Raw genomic sequence first — 18,802 nt, 5'->3', positions numbered from 1 at the left:
TGATAGGGCTGCTAGATCGTATCCGGTATGCACTGAACTCATTATCATGCAATGGACTTCAAGAACATTTGGCTGAACATCGGCTCCGCCTGGTTTTAAGGAAATCAACCCTGTCATCGAGGATAAAACTTGGCTGATTTAGGGGTTTACAGTGAATCCACAAGACCCTGTTCTGATCCGTATTAAGTTTGACGTCAAGTGTACTATCTGTCTAGGTCCACTTCTAGTAATTTCAAATTTCCCGACTCTACAGCTAGCTCGATGTTGGCCCGCCTGAATAATTGGGGCTTGAGAAGTTTTCATTTTGATCGTATAGATCGCCGATCGACGATATTTTGTATAAATACAGGAACCTGCTCTTGATTCTTCTTTCTTTCTTCACACTCTTCCACAAGTCACTCCTTAGTCAATCCGACTCTAGTCATTCTTTAAATTCCAACACAATGAAGACCTCTTTCGCCACCATTCTCGCCGCTCTGGCCGTCAGCGCTCTCGCTGTCCCTACCCCTACCACCGGTCTGGGATCCCTCGCCGGTCTCACCAGCCTCACTGGTGACCTGACCAAGCTCGAGGGTCTCGACGGCCTTGCCGATGTCCTCAAGCTCGGTAACGTCGCCAAGGAGCTCAACTTGAAGGACCTCCCCGTTGTCACCAGCCTGGGTGACCTGACCAAGCTGCTCAACCTCCCCTCTTCCGCCTCTGCCTCTAGCACCCCCGCTGTCCAGGATGGTCACCTCGTCCAGGACCTCGGCCCCCAGCTGAACAACGTCCTGACCATCACCGGCACTGACCTCAAGCCCCTGCTCATCGAGTTGAGCCCCGAGGTTACCGCTCTGGTCTCCTCCCTGGGTCTCGGTGCCCTCGGTGTCCCTCTCGGCTCCGTTGTTGCTTCCGCCAGCTCCCTCGGTGACCTTGTCACTGGTCTTGGCCCCACCGTCGACGGCCTTGTCACCGTTGTCGGTGCTGACGTTGGTGCTCTCCTCATCTCCCTCTCCCCCGAGGTCGCTGCCCTCGTCTCCGGTCTTGGTCTCCCCACTGTCGGTGTTCCCGTCGGCACCGTCCTCGCTACCGTCGGTAGCTCCCTGAAGAAGCGCACCCAGATCGTCGGTGACCTCGCCCCCGAGGTCAAGGAGATCCTGACCGTCACTGGCCCCAACGCCAAGGAGCTGCTCATCAAGCTCTCCCCCGAGGTTGCTTCCCTCGTCTCTGGTCTCGGTCTCCCCTCCGTCGGTGTCCCCGTTGGCGAGGTTGTCAAGACCGCCGCTAATGTCGGTGACCTCCTCGTTGACGTCTCCACCCCCCTTGAGAACCTCCTGAAGGTCGTCAACAAGGACGGCTCTGCCCTCCTCATCCAGCTCTCTCCCGAGGTTGCCTCCCTGGTCGCTGGCCTCGGCCTCTCCGCCACTGGTGCCTCCATTGGCTCCGTTATTGCCACCGTCGGTGCCAACCTTTAGATTAGATAAGTCATTACTTATCTAGTTGTGGGCTTTGTTTTTACGCAGCCATGCACAGCGTTTTTGGGAGCTTTCTGGATACCCCACAACATTTTCTTGTGTATACTTTGGGACACCGTAAATGGTGCTTTCTTTTATGAGTTTTAGAAGACCTGTCTTCACGTTCCAGTCTTCATTATATTTTTTTATTCTTAATGTTATCATACAACCATTGCTCTCGAGCGGAATTTTCATCAAATATTACCCTCAGCTGCTGAAAAATAATTTAAAAACATCCATTGTATCTGTAATCCATGAATATTCTTCGTGAATAGATATTCACTTAATTAATTTCAGAGAACTATTTAGCATTTTCATTATTCCCCGCGTTTAATCTGAAAACTTACACCATAGCCAATGAATAATGGTTTTCTTAGCAACTAAATTCTAGGGGTAAAATGCTCCGAGATATCCGAATATAGAAAGTGTCACTCTTATTCATAAGGCAAAGTCTTGGATTACAAATCGGTTGGTTTTCTGAAGAGCAAAAGAAAAGGTAATGGGCCAAAAGAAACGAAACATACTGCCAAACTCGGACACTCCCGTCATAGCTGCCAGTGGCAAACAAGTTATTCACTGGACTGACAGAAACTGATCCAATAGCTGAGTAAAGGAATTTAGCAGATGTTGATTCTAGGCTTGGAGATTTTTTGCATACCTGTTCCCACCAGTACATAGAGGCTCGTCTGGCAGTTTCCGGCAATCGGGTCCCAGAACCCTACGCTGTGGTCGTCACAGCCACCCACTAGCCATCGAGATTCATTCGTCATGTAGGCGCTCAACACAGGCTTATAATCTTCAAATCAGCACGCATACATGGGATTTATTCAGAAGGAACTGACATTTGAGATCTTGATTCCGCAAATGCAATCGATGAAATCCTTGTACTGACACTTCCACAGTGTGATTCCATGATAATGTCGAAAAATTACCATCACATCGCAGCTGTTGGAGATAGAGATGAATAACACAACGATGGTTGTCCGTTCCGATCTCCTGGGAATCTGCAGGGCATATATCGGGATTCCATTAGTCATGTCCCATGACTTTATCTGGCCATCCGACGAAGTGTTTACTAAGTAGTGGTTATCATATGAGAAAGCCAGGTCGTAAACATCAGAGTTTATGTCAAAGTCGTTATAGTTGTGATCTGGGGCAAGGAGATGAACAAGGGTTTCAGGGTAATATCCCGTACCAGCACAGTCCCCTCGGTGCTGCCAGAGGCAAGGGAACGACTATTTTCGGAGAATTTAAGAATTGGATCGAGCCTGTGTGTGTATCAAAGGCCTGCAGGTTATTGTGACTGACTGTGTCTGAGGCCGCATCTCGAATCTATAAGCCATATTATCAGCCCTAAGTACGTAGGAAATCCCAGAACTAATTGGATACTTACCGTAACTTGGTTAATTCCAGCCGCTGTTGCGATTAAATTTGCCATCTGGACGGAACAAAAGTTTTTGTTACTAATTGCTGACTCGTGACTCATGGGTTCAAATTCGAGGATTGCCACACTTTGGCCAGTTGTGACATCGAATGCCTGTGCAGCCTCTTTGTGAGCAGTGGCCAGGTATCTGGCAGCTTGGCGGAATTGGACATAGTAAGGAACACTCTCATGGGAAATTCTATGCAATAGCTTGACCTTAAGCAAACGCTGAGCTTTTGAATCAAACACCGCATGCCAGTCTAAACCCTTCGGCTTTAGCCACGCAGGAAGGTGATTAACAACTTCCGAAGTATAGCGATATGAGATCCAAATACCGCTTTGGAGAGAGCCTTGCCAAAGGGTCCTTAGTATTGATATCGGCTTTACGATCGAGAAGAATCTGAACGAGATTTCCATGTCCTTGAAATGCGGCTGCACTGATTACATTTCCGTGCCGTGGGTTTCGGAAATTGACATTGGCTCCATGGTCGAGGAGAATTAGCACGGTCTTTACAGGCCCTCCGAATGCCGCTGTGCTGAGTGCATTTCTGATGCCAATTTTTCATGGATCCAATCTCCACTGCTCTAAGAGCCCCGTAGATAAGTGGTCATAATGTCATTCAAATCTAATGAAGTCCCATCTGAGATGCACAGTCTAAAGGCGATTGGATTAAATACATTTTGTGCACATGTTCAGTGTAAGCCTCAAGTTCGTAACGATAGTCACGAAGCACTATCAAGCCTTGAAATGCCTGTTCTCGGCATTGAACAGTCTTCTGACTAGGATTTCAACCTTTGTACTCCTATCTGTATCCCGAGAAATTGCATAGTGATAGGACTTGTACTGGCAGGAAATAGAGCAGATGGAAACCCACCTAAGTTGATGTAGACACCGTTATGAATATAATATGATTTATCGTCGAAAGTTTTATAGGCCTGTTTGTGGGTGTCACTTTGCAGAGGCAGCGTTGTGATTGAGGGTTGCATCGGGGACCTGTAGTCAGTCGCGAATTCTCAAAGAGATATGGATTACATTTAAGCGTTCGAAGAGTGGTTTGAGATCCAGAGCCTTATCCCCGGTCGCTTTCTGGTCATGAAATTGCAAAATATCTAGGGCAAAGGACAGGTTTGCGCGAATAGATGTTCCCATCAAGGTTCTGTGGGATGCCTATTCGGAATTTATATGCCACACGACGCTTCGCAGTCTTAATCCTACCGACTACTCCACCTGCTGACTCTTTCTTGATTTTGTGACATTCTGCTTGAAGTTCTTCCATAATTTCATCGCAGTCCTGGACTGCCTTTTCGATTCTTTGGACTAGGTCTTGTTCATCGGCCCGAAAAGTGCGTTTTTGAAGCGTAACGTGGAAAGCACTGCAAGACCTTGAAGCTTTTCTGAAGCTCTTGATACGTCTGTGTCTTGGTTCTTGTAGGCGTAGTAGAAATCTATAAGAGTCTGGAAGACCTGGAGGCCGAGTTGGAGCAGGCCTACAACACTGGCCGCAACGGAAACACCATTCATTGCAAGAGATTTCCTTGAATTTTGCATTTAGCAGTTGGAGATCAAACAGAAACAAGATAAAGAGGTGGGAGAAACTGGCAAACTCCTCGACTTTCAGGTAAATAGTACTTCGTAAGCTCCGGGAAGGTGCGGCTGAAAAAGCGGGGTCGATTACGTCGATGCCCAACGGCAACAACGGAAGGCGCATTTATATGGAGAGAATGTAGTGGGGAACTTTGTATTCTTTAAACTATATACAATTTGACTGGTATACCCAAGTGCTCAGAGGGAGCGATCATTGTTCTTATCAATGTTGGCAGGTTAGAACAGTCAACTGGTGCGAGGGAGAATGATAAGCTTACACATCACATGATAAGTAACCTACAATTAACGAACTAAAGCCTGTCTATGGAGTCCTTAAATATCAGGTGTCTACCCTGTTCGTCGACTCGGGTTGCCCTGTTTCTCCAAGTCTCAGATTGATTAATTAATGAGGGGGCGCGAGCGAGATTCAAGACTCTATTTTAACCTCTTCTGTGGATTAATATATGCTAAAATGTGTCACTGATATCATTTACTATAAATTATATTTGGAAAGCTAAGATTATAGTAAGACTCGACTCTTTTCGAGTCAGTACTTAACATTACCGGTATTTAAAGGATTGGAGAATTTTAAGATCGGGTCGAAAGTACAAGGATGATCGGGTACTTTGACTCAAATTAAGCATCGATTCATGCATACGATTACGAAGAAAAAAAACACAATGAAATCATAGTCAAAAATACTCAAATGATCGTCAGACCGACATTTAGCGTGTCGGGGAGCCGCGGTTGGACCCAAGCCCAAATCCACTCAAATAAATGAAATATGCTTGTGATTCGGTCTTTATCGCATTCGAGCATTCGAGTATTCGAATATCGTCTGGAGGCCAAGATGTAAAGATGTGGGGGATGTGGTCCACTTTTGACCCAAACCAACATTTGAACGGAGTTAAAAGATCCAAGGCTTTCAGCTGAGCCTCGTCTCTTCAAGTGGATATAGTGGACATTTGCTGGTTCTCTTTTTGTTTCATATTGAGGATTTTGAGAAATTCCGATACGTTTCATTTGAAGCCCAAAATCTCATTCCCTAATCTCTCCCCACTTTCCCACTCCCACGATATTATACAGCCTCGTCTCGTCTCTTTTTTTCCCCCCTCTCCGTCGCTTCCAATCTCCTATTCCCTTCGATCCAGATCTGGACCGAGGCCCACGACCCATTCCAACCCTATTGTTACCCAGTTTATCCGGTTTTTTTTTGCCCATCAAAAGTGGCTTTTCTTTCCATGTCGGTGTTTTGAATGGGGCCCGTCCCCCTTGCTAACCCGGATTTAAACGTTCCCAATACCGGACCATGTCGACCTCGTCACGGGTATCTGCATTGGTGAAACGGATTTGAATTGCTCTCTAGACTTAATTTTACTTGATTCATCTCGTCCAACCTTCTCGCATGTGACCTTCTCTCTCTCTTTCGATCCTCACTCCCCCGGGTCGTGGAGGTCAACCTACCCCCAAGCCATGACCCATCCCTCTCAGCCGTCCCCCGGCCAGCTTTCGCCGGAGTCGCCCTTTGATCCACCAGACGGTCGCATCGCTCACACCCTCACCGCGTGCACCAGGTGTCGCCAGGTATGATGCAATGGATACCCCTCTTCCCCAAACTCAATCCTCCCCGCGATCCAACTTGACATTGAACATTGGGGATATGAGGACCCCAAATATCACTTGAAACAGATCACCCAGTGCTGACTCATTGGCCCACAGCGGAAATCTAGATGTGACCCTGGGATCCCCCGATGTGCGCCTTGCGAACGAAGCAATGCTAAGTGTGTTTATTACGACTCCACCCGCAACACCACCATACCACGGACCTATATCGTAAACCTCCGCGAAAAGGCACGCCAACTCGAGAAAGAGCTCGCCGCTGCCGAGAAAGATATACAGCATGCTGCCGACGCGGAGCTCATGGTGCGGGGCGCAGGTCGCATCCGCTTTCAGGAGAATGACGAGCCTCGGTACCTGGGACCCTCCAGTGGTATTGCTATGACCCGACTGGTCATGGAGATGGCCAAACAGAATACAGACTCGAAAAGCATCAAAGATGTTGTCCCCGAATTCACCGCCCAAGAAATCAAGGCCGCTTTCGCCAAGGAAGACTCCAAGCCGACCTCGAAAGTGTACCCCATGATTAGCTCGATTCCGCAGCCCGACCTGCCCGATCGCGTCCTCACATACAAGTTGATTGATTTCTTTATCATTAAAGGTACATGGGTTTCAAGACCTCCGTGTTTGTTTGGATGACTAACTCTTTCATCTCGGTCCTTTCTAGCCCAGGCACTACTGCCAGTCTTACATGAACCAACTTTTAGACAAGAAGCCGACGGGGTCTTGAATGGCTCGACTGATCCCTGCCATAACTTCCAGTTGCGCATGGTCATTGCGATTAGCATGCAAAAATTTAGCCCAAAATTTGCCGGTCTCGCGGATAGCTTTTATCTAGCCGCGTTGCCATATCTGGAACCCATTCTCAAGAAAATGGACTTGAGGACTTTGCAATGCTTGGTCCTAATTGCTCAGTATTCCATGATAACACCGACACGAACGGCGGCATATTGGGTGGTAGGGACGGCCATGAAGCTATGCCAGGACCTCGGATTGACCGAAGAAGCCACCATCACAATCTCACCTGATGGCCGATCCCTAAACCCGTTGGAGATTGATATGCGTCGAAGGCTTTTTTGGGTCGTCGCATCAATGGAATTTGGACTTTCTCATTCTTTGGGACGCGCCAACTGCCACAGCGTCACTCATGACAATGTTGCTGTGAACTTTTTCGAATTGGTGGACGATCGATACATTACAGCCGACGGAATCGCCCCGGAAGCAAGGCCGATGCTCGGCAAATGCCTTGCTGTCCATTTCTTCAAGATGCGATTACTCCAGATGGAAGTTCGACGAGCTCTTTACCTCACCCGACGCGAGACTCCAGTTGATGATCAGGATCCTTGGTTCTCCCACATGTCAAACAAAATTGATCAATGGATGGAATCTTGTCCAAGAAATGACGATGGCAGCGGGCTGAGTGTGAAATGGTATAATTTTCTCTAACTTCATATTTCAAGGCTACGGCTGACATTCTTGCTCTTCCAGGTTCCAAGGAAGGAGAAACACTATTGTCATTCTCATGTATCGACCATCGCCTCAGATCCCGGAACCATCAGTCAAAGCAGCAAGGATATGCTACGAATCATCAACGTTCAACATTGCCATGCATAAAGAGCAGATGTTGACAGGATCGGTGGATTTGACATGGATATTCACTCAGTCCCTCTTCATGGCGCTCAACACTGTCCTTTGGACCCTTTCGTATCCTGAAATTCGGAAAGACCACCCGATCGAAGAGGTCCAAAGCTATTTAGATATGGCGCTGGAAGTGGTTGTCTACTCCGCGGAACGATGGCCGGGCGTTCAGTCTGCTCTACTGCTCTACAAGCGCCTTATCGCAGCTTGCTTAAAGGCGTACACCACGGAGGAATCATTCGTCGTGCACTCGCCTTCCAATCATCCCACCCCCACCTCTTCACAGGGGCTCACGACCCCTCCGGCCATGTCAAGTCCCTCCAGCAGCACAACTGCTTCCTATTACTCTCATGGTTACCAGTCGACCAACCATGTGCTGAGCGACGATGCCTCTGCTGGTACGTTGTCAAGAGGCCATTCTGCCGACCCTACTCTGCCTTTCTCTGAAGACTCTACACCCCCAGCATATTCAGATCCGCTGAAAATGACTGGAATGCCCCCAATAACAGCATTTGACATGCCATCATCGTCTACAGCTCCCACCCCCCCATCTCAATACTCATTAGAAGGCTTTTGTGCACCGACTTCACTCTACTCCGACGTTTCCATTGACCCAAATACCCCTTACAACTCGATGCCTTCGGTGGTCCCTGGTCTTCAAGGCTGGGATCCCAATTTCTCCCTGGCTTCCACCACCGCCAGTCATCTGGCTTATGTCGATGCCACCGTTGATCCCATGCAGTGGACGTCCTCAATTGGGGACCAGTACTCTCAATACTTTAATGAGCCTTTCCCAATACCGAATTGGCGTGAACGCACCCTCAGCCAGCAGGAGCAAATTGAGCTGATGGCATCGCTGGAAGAAAATATTCCCGATGTCTCAGCGCAATTGGTCCACGAATCCCATGCTTTTTACCAATCATAAGTATGGCAGGAGTTTCCTGGGAGTAATTGTTTTATCCTTTCTGCTTAATCGAATGCCATTCAGATGAGTTGGTGAGGGGCTATTTGAGAATGACTATTGAGAGAACGTCTACTTTGCATCGAGTTTCTTACCTTTCGATTCGAAAGGTCTCTTTGATATATACCATAGCTGCTTAAATACTCATGTCTTACTAGGTTAATCTAGCCACTATATTTCAATTTAGTTACCATGGCTCTTGGAAATACACGCACCGAGGGGACTTTGGCCCAAAAAAGTATTCTGAATGGTTTGATTCTTAGTTGAAAGGGCAGGTACCCTCATACTGGGTGCCTGGAATAGGTGTGAGGTGAAGACGTATATTAACTAGCAATTCTTAATTTGCCGAGATCTCTAATAATCCATGATTCTATTAGTAACACTTTTCCATTCTCTTTGATCACATTCAACTCCAACATTGAAACAAAGATCTTGAATTGAAGCAAACCTCTATTAATTACCATTGGATTCTTCCCCATTCATTCATCTATTCACTGCCCAACTTCAAGCCCTCAAGCCCGAGTCTATGGGAATACGTCCCGATCGGTTTTAGACCCGAGTCCCTCGTCACGTGACTGGCCCGTTTTGCCTCCATTCTCAGCGCCGTCTTCGAGAGCATCTGGAATCATCCGCCCTCCCCTCCGCCATCCCCATCAACCCCAACCCCGGATCGCCTGTGAGGTCACGAGGTTTCTACTTAGTGTGGAATGCATATGATCTAGGCCGCCCGTGGAACGACCTGCTCGCCCGCCTTGAGCGACCGTCGATCGACTGGGATACCCCCCTCTCTTAACGGCCCAGCGCTTCTGTCGAACGCGATTCGGACTTCCGCCCGTGGAAACCTGAGTCCTCGAACCTTTGTTCCAGCGTCAGGCATTCACTTGCCAGCAGGACTCTCATGTCGGATCGCACCCATTCGTCTTTTCCAACCGGTCCTCCTTCACCCTCTTCACCCGCCGCCGGGTCTCTCAAAGAGAATCGCCAGCTCCCCATCTCCTCGGAACACATTCCTCAGACCCCGACTTCGCCTCCGTTGATGTCTGTCAGCGATCAAAGTCATGTCTCAAATTTTGCATCCACCCAGGCATCACCCAACCAGGCGATTATCCACCCAAACACCTCCTCCCCTCCCTCGTCTACCCCGATGTCTACCCAGGTCTCTCAGCAGCCGACAATGAGTACGACAAACTCATTCCCTACCCCCGCAAGCAGTGTGAGTGGTCATCTCGCGAATGCGACGTCAGCGGAAGACGCAGATCACAAATCTTTCAGCCCCGGAATGCAGGACTCAAGGAACATGGAGGGACAGCAGGTTACAGAGCGCACACGAACCGATCACGATCGGCAGTCCATGACAACCGGTCCTGAAGCTGGCGTGCGCGATTTCGCCACCGGTCCCGGTCAGCAAGCGACAGATACAGATGCCATGGATGTGGATAAAGAATCCGCACCCCGGTTCGACGCCCGTAACCTCGGGTTAGACTCACTTCAGAATGACTTCACTTCGGCTTTCCATCTCTGCAAAAGCTGTAAGAACCCCCCAAGACTGATCACAGTGCCGTGACAGTCGTGTGATTACATTATCTTTTAGCGCATTCTTGAAGCAGACTTGTTAACGCAGTATTTCTTCGTGGCTTTACAGCACCCAGTGTGACTGGACCGGATCCTTCGTTGGATCTTATTTCCCTTTATGGGCTCAGCTCGGTTGCGCACTCGGTGGCAAGAATGGACCATGTGACAGGAGAGAAGATCAATCGGCTAAGAAAGTCCTACGAGGGCAAATTGAAAGGATTGGGATTGGCAGGCCGGAACAAGCCCGTGAAACAGGAGCCTGGCGCGCCTGGTAGTTTACGGCATCTCACATTGTGGCCACAGGAAGAATGGGACAACCAGAAGGTGTTTGGCAAGCAGATCAAGGTGGCAGAACTGGACTCGGCGCTTCACAGTCTTCAGACTAAGGCCATGCAACTGGAACCGGGCCCGGTGCCTAACAATGACTTTTGGGAGGATGTGCTAGGCCACGAAAAGCCCGTCAAGAACCAGGGCTCCGGTGATACGGGCAAGAAGGCTGCACCTACTCCTGGGGGACGTCACACCCCTCATGGGAACATGTCCGCTACGACGCCGCACGAAACTGAACGAGCCCGGCCTAGCCGCGGCCGTAAGAGACACTACGATGACAATAGCTTTGTCGGATATGGCGAAGGCTTTGCAGATGACGATGATGACCCTGGATTCTACTCCAACGGCGAGGGAACCGGGAAAAAGAAACGGAAGAAGGTACGGAGCTCAAAGTATGGCTGACGGTCAAGATTGAAACCTAATAACAGCCATAGGATCACGTTTCCAAAGTTTCCACCCCCATGTCCGAACGCGGCGGAAGCTACGGGGTTGGCATGTTTGGGATCGGCGCCAGATGAGATTGCGATGCCGAATCTCTCAAAAGCATGCTCTCCGCGTTTTCCCCCATATTCTTTTCAAAAACGCTACGAGGCGGTGGCACTAGTTAGCTCTTGTCTGCCATACACCTCGGTGCCCTGTTTTGTTCTTTGATTTCTTTATTCTTCTCAGTACATGTTGCATCACGGTGCTGGATATACCCGGCTTCATCTAACGGAATGGCGTTCTGGCGGGGCGGGAAACAATGTATTCCAACGCGAATACGACTCGATATGCTTTCTTGCCCAGGTCTGCTTTTAATTGCTTTTTTGTTGCTTGCTTTTTTTCGTGCGTACGCTTGATTTCCACTGCTGTAATGGCTGGTTTTATTTCTTGTTCCTTTTTACCCCTGCAAATGGTCCACTGCTGAACCACGTCTCTTTTTTTTCATTCCAGATGCTTTGTGGCGACCCATCCGTGGAGGGTGAGCTCATCTTTTTTTTCATGGGAGGACCTGGTTATGGTTCTTAATGTGTTTGATATTCCTTGATCACGACAGTGTCAGATAGTGAGCTGGTGCAAGGAGCCAGTGAATTGATTGAATAGATGAAATGACTTCAACCTGTAGTGACCGTAAGCTGTGTAGTTCTGGCAGGCCTCTGGATCCACTATTCAAAGAGGTGCATGATCAAGAGCCTAAACCTTCTTCGTTAGTACTGGTCAGTACCTACTAGGTATAATTCATGGCTGGTGTTGGGATGGGGATGGGGATGGGGGGAGGCTCAGTTAAAAGGAGTAGTACACCCATCTTGGTATATGCCAGAATTATGTATTATACTTCGCATAACATAACCACCTCAGAGCCTCAGAGCCCTACATTGATTAATTGCCGACCTGCTAAGCCTAACCACGCGACGGAATATCCACACCGCATCGAAAACGGCGCAATGCAAGCGAAACGCTATGTTCAGCCAAGCCCAGTCCCTACGGCATCACCGATATTTGGGTATCCAAGCGACCGGGGTGCGCGAAGGCGTTAAGAGGCGCTTTTTATGGCTGGATGTGTTGTCGAGATGTTTTTGGTGATGTCGGCAAGATAAGACTAAGACTTTTGGTGGCTGTTTCCACTTGATCCATTCACCTTCCACTTGGACAAATGAAGCGATCCAATCCCGTCGCTTTCTAACGCTTCTTTTTTTAACCGGACTTTGCTCCGATTTGCTCGCTCCAACACGCCTGCTTTGGCTGCCTTTTACCGGTGGAAAGGAAGTCTGTGCAAGTAGGGCTGTGAGTTGGGAGTATGGAACGCTCAAGCCCAACCACGTCATTTCTATCTTTGTTGGTGTTTTGGAATTATTGACGCGGATAATGACTGGATCACATTGTTTCTCGCTTAGAGCGGACTGCAGGCTAACAGTGAATAGAGCTCATTCTTTAAGGCAACGGCGGTTGTGAATGAAATCTTGGAGACAAGTTTTGTCATTACCCTGAGTCTGGATTGAGGCTCGAGCTTTTTTAGGAAGAACCCATTTGGTGCTTTTACTGATCTCGCTGACGCTACTGCATGGCGTTTATACTAGCGTCAAAGAAACGATCGTAGCTCCAGATACGTTCTATGTTTTCTCTCGGACCCACCGAGTCCTTGCGCAAGCCAGAGATTCCAGGCTGGCATTCAGCTGGCGTTGTATCATGCTGATTCGGATGTTTTGATTTTTTCTTGTGGATCAGTCCAATCATGTGTTTCCCTGGATGGGAATACATTGGCGATGTCCGACATCTAGAAGATCCATATGTTTTCACTGCCCCATTGGGCAGGATAAATAATTGATCAGAATCCCCTTGATCCTGGATGTAAACTGCTGTTGTCTTTTATCTATAGCAGGTGAACACTCAGTGGCAACATGTCGTCAATACACTCCTCGCAAATCACTCTAAAGGAGCGCGATCCAAATTCCGAAGAAGAAGAGCAAGAATGGAAGCCGGACTGGCGGTTAAAGTCAATCTTTGGCATTATTGGACTATTGAACTTCGTGACTGCCGTCGATGCTACATGTGTCTCTGTTTCGTTACCGGTAACTACAATACTAGTCCAGAATTCCCGTCTATAAACTATACTAACTTCTCAGACTATTTCCCAAGACCTCGGGGGGACAGCAACTGAAGCCTTTTGGGCAGGAACCTCATTCCTCCTCGCATCTTGCGTATTCCAGCCCATATTCTCACAAGCATCAGACATCTTCGGCAGGAAATACATTCTTCTACTCGCCGTATCAGCCTTCACTGTCGGGTCTATCCTCGCTGCAGTCTCCCATGGATTCACTCTGCTCCTCGTCGCCCGATGCATCCAAGGTACCGGAGGAGGAGGTATCCTAGCTCTAACGGAAATCCTCATCGCCGACCTCGTTCCACTCCGCCAACGCGGAAAATGGTTCAGTATCAAGTTCGGTGCCTCAGCCGTTGGCACCGTCACCGGCCCCCTAATCGGCGGAGCATTCACAGGATCCTCTGCCTCATGGCGCTGGATCTTCTGGTTCAACCTCCCCTTCTGTGGCTTGGGTCTACTCCTGATCCCCATCCTACTACAACTCCAACGAACCCCCGTCCCTATTCGCCAATCTCTCGCTAAAGTCGACTACTTCGGCTCATTCCTTTTCGTCGCCTCCCTAACGTCCTTCCTTATCCCAATTACATGGGGCGGTATCATGTACTCCTGGTCCTCATGGCACACTCTCGTTCCTCTCATCCTCGGCCTAGCCGGCCTACTCTCATTCGGCATCTACGAAGCCTTCATCCCAGCTCAACCCCTCATCCCAGTAGCCATCTTCACGAACGCCACGATATGCCTCTGCTACTTCGGTATCTTCCTCCACGGCCTAATCCTATGGGCAATCGTCTACTACATCCCACTATACTATGAAGGTGCTTTAGGCTACCGGCCTATCATAGCGGGCGTTGCCGTTTTCCCCGAATGTCTCACCGTCGCACCCATCTCCGTCATGACTAGTATTATGGTCTCGAAGCTGGGTGGTTATCGCTGGGCGCTGTGGAGTGGGTGGCCCATCACAGCACTGGGTCTTGGTCTTCTTTGTCTACTCGACTCATCGACCAGTGTTCCCAAATGGATCTTCCTTAATATCACTGCAGGCGTCGGGTGCGGGATGCTCTTCCCTGCTGTCCAATTAGCCGTGCAAGCAGCCGCAAACACGCAGTTCCTCTCCATGGCCGTGACGATGACAGCTTTCTTCCGGGTCCTCGGCCAATCCCTTGGTGTTGCGGTTGGAGGTGTGGTTTTCCAAAATAGGATTCTCATGAAGTTTGGGGATCATCCGGAGCTGGGTGTAGAGGTGGAGAAGTATGCACAGGATGCGTCGAGTCTTGTGGAGTATATCAAGGCATTACCTGCTGGTAGTGCCTCGAAGCTACTGATTCAGGCATTATATGCAGAGTCACTAACTACAGTTTGGGCGGTTATGTGTGGGATTGCGGGCGTGGGGATTGTGTCTACTTTGTTTGTGAAAAGGTATACGCTCAATCAGTCCTTCAAGTCAACGCAAGGGTTGAAAGACGTTGAGCATGGAAAGGAAGATGAAAAAATAATGATGGGTTGATATGATTCTCTATTTTTTTATACTGGGTTGGCGTTTACATGCATGCACATATCTGGGAGGTACCTGGGAGGCTTCAAGTTTGGCAAATTTAATTGGCAAATCTAGCGTGATTTTCGCTGTGAATCAATTTCATTTAAAACTTTTCAGGTTTTGAGCCAAAGCAAATCCCGAGATGGCCAATACACTGAGACGTGAATCTACTAAAAGATCGGGCCGATCGGCAGAAGTTGAATTGATAACGGATGCCGACCGGCACCCGACGTTCAATAAAGCAATCACCTCATCCAAATAGAGATACTCGTGGATATCTGTAGCTTCTATCGCAGGCCATGTATATAAGGCCGTGTGCCTACTCAGGAACTTGCAATTGCATCTGCATCAAGTCAACCCAGGCGCTCATCAGATGCAAGATCACCCAAGATGCATCTAAGTCTCGCTTTTTTTGCTCCAATTGCTCTTCATGCCGTCCTCACTCAGGCTACAAGTAAGGGTAACCTTACAGTTGCCATGGTCCGGGCACCACCTCCAGACTGGCCTTTGCCAGTGTATAGCTACAACTGGACTGGCATCATGCCGAACCTGAACTCTTCAATCGACAGAGCAATTGAGTATATGCACGAAGCTAAAGAAAGTGGTGCCAATTTTATATTGTTTCCCGAGCTTTGGTTCCCTGGGTATGTACTCCTAAAACACTACATCTGGTAAACGCTAAGGTGTCTTCATTCTCAGATTCCCGAAGGGCTCAAGCAACAACAACTAGACGAACACGCATCTACCAACCTACATCGAGAATTCAATGGGTGTCGGCAGTCCAGAATGGACGCGTCTCATTTCCGCCATCAAGGAAGTAAAGCTCTACGCCGGCATCACGTTTTCGCAAAAGGCCGGCGACAACCTCTTCATGGCTCAAGATTTGATCTCTACCCTCGGAGACGAGCTGATTTTCCGACATAAACTCCATCCTTCAGGAGTTGAGCGAGGTATCTTCAGTGACGGCACAATGGACCAACTGAAGGTCATCTCATCCGCTTACGGTCGAGTTGGAATGCTAGAGTGTGGCGAGCACTGGTATCCCAGCATGACCTTCCCCATGCAAGCCCAGGTCGAAAATTTCAATCTTGGTCCCTTCCCCTATATGGGGAACCCGGGTGATGATGATTATCTGTGGTGGGAGGGTGGAGAAGCGAATACTGGGTCGGTTGGCCACTACTCCAACCTTGCGGGTGCGTACAGCTTTGTAGCGGCTGTTGGGTATAGCTTCGTTAGCAGCCCGTTATCGCAGGTTATTGCTTCTATCAGTGCCGAGGCGAGTTTTGAAGATCATCCGATGCTTTACTATAGTATTGATACTACTGGTTTCAACACGTCGAAGTCTTATGATCCTGATTCCCAGGCTTCTTGGGCTGTGCTTCAGCAGATCTACAATGGGTTCCCTGGTTATACTCCTCCTGTTGAGGGAACGTTGGTGCCGTGGAAGAATGTCTCCATTTCTTATCTCCTGTCGGGGGCTTTGAATAGTTCCGAGACTGACTATAATTAGAAATAGGGTGAAGATATCCGGAAGGAGAGAGGGAATGATAGATGTACCTCATGTGCTAGAGAAGACATAACTTTTCGGTATAAAAGAGATCAAAGTTGAGAAAGAAAATTGTGTTTTTATACCTAGTACTAGTAGATAGCGGAATGTCAGCCAAAATGATTGACTACCGCTCAAATATCCGATCAAGAGATGATAGAATCTTCAGATACTCCCCAGCATCCAGAATTCCTCTTTTTCACCACTTCAATCCCTGGATAAGACTCCTCGCTGCATCATCAAACTCTCCAGGAACCTTCAGATTTGGATTCCCAGATTTCCTAAATGCCACAACCTCGAGAGCACACATAACAGTAATCCTAGGCCCAAACCAAGACCCATGATTCCTATGTGTATTTAGTCCAACTTGCATAACAGTAACACAAGCCACCAGCCCTCGGTTCGCCATCCCGAACAGCCTTTCCGCAAGTGCCGGAAACGCACTGGCAAGACTCGACCCCACGATATCAGATTCAAAGTACAGTACCATAGTCAGCGCAATGCGTAACAAATCATGCTTGATCCAAAAGAATTTAATGCGCAAGTACTCTGCCAGTTCGTCAGAACATCCAATGGTGACATGATCCAGGTTGATATCCATAGCGAGGCTTAATCGCTCCCAGCAACTCTGGAGCTGTTTTTCTCAGAAATCCCGTTTATTATGCATTGCAGAAAGTCTTGGAGGTGGGTCCTTTCTAGTGAGGACATTGTTTCGATTGGAAGGGGCCAATTTTCGTCCTGGAGGCGTTCGAACGAGGCGTGGATTTGGATTTCGAGTTTTCGGAGGGTAATTTCGGTTAAGTAGTAGTACCAGCTTTTTTCTTGGTTATTAGTGGGTGCTGTACATGTATACGAAGGGGTAACATATCCCGATGTGAAGATGTTATCAGCTGTGAGTGGATTTGGTGGTGTTGGTAACGACGGTGGATTCGAAAGATGGGTTAAAATCGATTGCTCTAGACCGTATTCATGCGCTAGTTCTCTCTTAATTCCATGTCAGTATTATTGCTGGAAGAAAGAATGAATATATGGGTGCCGTACGTTTCTGACTTGACACAACTCCAATAAAGTCTTTGCACAGGTGGCTCGAATTCTGACACAAGGTCTGTGAGAACACCAGACTTTTCAAATTGGGCTTTTCTCGTGATTCTTAGGGTCCTCATGTGTGAATAACATGAGTTGCTAGCCATTCTAAATTTTTCCAGGGCCTGCCATGGCTTTAGGTCATACATCAGATAGACACCCGCGAGGAAAAGACCTTGATCATGCCTTAAACGCGAGCTCTTCCATATAGATCCGAAAAGCGCTTGAGCTGCAGCAAATAATGAGAGTGAATTGCATATCGTAGAGCAGTGGTGCAGTCTCCGATAAATTTATGCAATGCTGATGATGAGAAAGCACATTAAATCGAGCCCAGTGCACAGTACAGGAGCTGAATCAAACATCAGAGTTTGAAGCAAAAAGTGAGCCTCTCTTGGACTTACAACAAAACAAGTTTCTTCATCATGTCCAATTCCTTGGTCTAAGACATGCTTACTATCTTTATGAATCTGCGCAATATTGAGGATAGGATTCTTCGTGTGTACGTCTTCGATAAACAACTTGACAAGATGATAATAACTTTTGGGTCTTTCGATTCATCTCTCAAGGGCTCAGTTGCACGGTTCATTGGACTGTGGGTCATTGTATTTTTTATTGCATCGCTTCTTGCTCCCGTAAACCCGAGGATAGGCCACTCTAGGGTGTCTCCTAAGGTTGTCTTCCACCATTTGCTGTAGGACATTCTCCCTGGTCTGTTGCATGTTGGTATAGGCATCGCAAAGGGAGACCAGGCATGAAGAATATCAGGCACGTCGGCTATATTTTCTTCTGGAGTTTGTTGTATCTCCGAGGAGATTTTTGATTGCAAGAGATTCCCATCAGAGAGTTTAGACACTCGATCATCCAAGTGATCCAAGCGATCCAAGATTAGCTGTAGAAGTCGATCATGAGTTCCACTCTTATTGCTAGCCCTTCTCCTCTATTCTCAGCATTTCGATTTGACGTTTTTTGATTAGGCACATACCTTGTTGACTGAGGACGCCTAATAGGTGCTTCATAATCACATCGCAATTTGTTCTTCGCACAATGCGAACAGCGCGGCAACCGGGTATCACAGCGAGACTTTCGCGCTCGACAGGCGGCGCAAGCTTTCACTGCGCGTTTGGTGACACCGCGAATCTCAAATCCGGTCTGACACTCGCTGTCCGTGTCCATCGTGAATTCGCTGGGATTGAAGCTTTTCAGATAGCCACGATGCGACTCGTGGGTGAGGTTGCAAATCCCGTAGATAACGGGATTTGAAGTCTAGTAATTGGGTCGCAGAGATAAGTGCTTCAAGATTCTCTTAACTTTCAGCTACACATGTGCATGAAACTGGCAATTTCTCTGATAATACTAGGTGAAGGTGCTATAATCAACATTTGTAGACTCTTCTCTTCACGTTCAATCAATTGATGCGAACTATATACTTCCATTCAACA

General features: G+C 48.1%; 8 protein-coding genes across 8 annotated transcripts; 6 read left to right on the top strand and 2 right to left on the bottom strand.

The window, feature by feature from the left end:
• Nucleotides 1–443: 443 nt before the first annotated feature.
• Nucleotides 444–1,454, top strand: N7520_001055 (uncharacterized protein; the record flags this gene model as incomplete). The annotated part of the gene is made up of 1 exon (XM_057134990.1): nucleotides 444–1,454. One exon carries the CDS (start codon nucleotides 444–446, stop codon nucleotides 1,452–1,454), a length of 1,011 nt encoding a protein of 336 aa, XP_057000926.1.
• Nucleotides 1,455–4,234: 2,780 nt separating this feature from the next.
• N7520_001054 (uncharacterized protein) lies at nucleotides 4,235–4,438 on the bottom strand (the record flags this gene model as incomplete). Its single annotated transcript, XM_057134989.1, has 1 exon — nucleotides 4,235–4,438. One exon carries the CDS (start codon nucleotides 4,436–4,438, stop codon nucleotides 4,235–4,237), a length of 204 nt encoding a protein of 67 aa, XP_057000925.1.
• A 1,536-nt stretch (nucleotides 4,439–5,974) lies between these two features.
• Nucleotides 5,975–8,681, top strand: N7520_001053 (uncharacterized protein; the record flags this gene model as incomplete). Its single annotated transcript, XM_057134988.1, has 4 exons — nucleotides 5,975–6,085; nucleotides 6,221–6,719; nucleotides 6,786–7,548; nucleotides 7,607–8,681. The coding sequence occupies 4 exons, from the start codon at nucleotides 5,975–5,977 to the stop codon at nucleotides 8,679–8,681; spliced, it is 2,448 nt and encodes an 815-aa protein (XP_057000924.1).
• A 934-nt stretch (nucleotides 8,682–9,615) lies between these two features.
• Nucleotides 9,616–11,137, top strand: N7520_001052 (uncharacterized protein; the record flags this gene model as incomplete). Its single annotated transcript, XM_057134987.1, has 3 exons — nucleotides 9,616–10,246; nucleotides 10,360–10,997; nucleotides 11,054–11,137. 3 exons carry the CDS (start codon nucleotides 9,616–9,618, stop codon nucleotides 11,135–11,137), a joined length of 1,353 nt encoding a protein of 450 aa, XP_057000923.1.
• Nucleotides 11,138–12,997: 1,860 nt separating this feature from the next.
• N7520_001051 (uncharacterized protein) lies at nucleotides 12,998–14,704 on the top strand (the record flags this gene model as incomplete). The annotated part of the gene is made up of 2 exons (XM_057134986.1): nucleotides 12,998–13,168; nucleotides 13,223–14,704. 2 exons carry the CDS (start codon nucleotides 12,998–13,000, stop codon nucleotides 14,702–14,704), a joined length of 1,653 nt encoding a protein of 550 aa, XP_057000922.1.
• A 420-nt stretch (nucleotides 14,705–15,124) lies between these two features.
• N7520_001050 (aliphatic nitrilase) lies at nucleotides 15,125–15,464 on the top strand (the record flags this gene model as incomplete). Its single annotated transcript, XM_057134985.1, has 2 exons — nucleotides 15,125–15,378; nucleotides 15,434–15,464. 2 exons carry the CDS (start codon nucleotides 15,125–15,127, stop codon nucleotides 15,462–15,464), a joined length of 285 nt encoding a protein of 94 aa, XP_057000921.1.
• A 36-nt stretch (nucleotides 15,465–15,500) lies between these two features.
• Nucleotides 15,501–16,244, top strand: N7520_001049 (aliphatic nitrilase; the record flags this gene model as incomplete). Its single annotated transcript, XM_057134984.1, has 1 exon — nucleotides 15,501–16,244. The coding sequence occupies one exon, from the start codon at nucleotides 15,501–15,503 to the stop codon at nucleotides 16,242–16,244; it is 744 nt and encodes a 247-aa protein (XP_057000920.1).
• A 2,042-nt stretch (nucleotides 16,245–18,286) lies between these two features.
• Nucleotides 18,287–18,536, bottom strand: N7520_001048 (Zn(II)2Cys6 transcription factor domain-containing protein; the record flags this gene model as incomplete). The annotated part of the gene is made up of 2 exons (XM_057134983.1): nucleotides 18,287–18,305; nucleotides 18,346–18,536. 2 exons carry the CDS (start codon nucleotides 18,534–18,536, stop codon nucleotides 18,287–18,289), a joined length of 210 nt encoding a protein of 69 aa, XP_057000919.1.
• Nucleotides 18,537–18,802: the final 266 nt, after the last annotated feature.

The sequence above is a fragment of the Penicillium odoratum genome (assembly GCF_028828045.1).
Source record: "Penicillium odoratum strain IBT 22623 chromosome Unknown utg000001l_segment0_segment0, whole genome shotgun sequence".
Taxonomy (NCBI): domain Eukaryota; kingdom Fungi; phylum Ascomycota; class Eurotiomycetes; order Eurotiales; family Aspergillaceae; genus Penicillium; species Penicillium odoratum.
The sequence above is the reverse complement of the archived record's forward strand: the minus strand, read 5'-3'. Positions and strand labels throughout refer to the sequence as shown.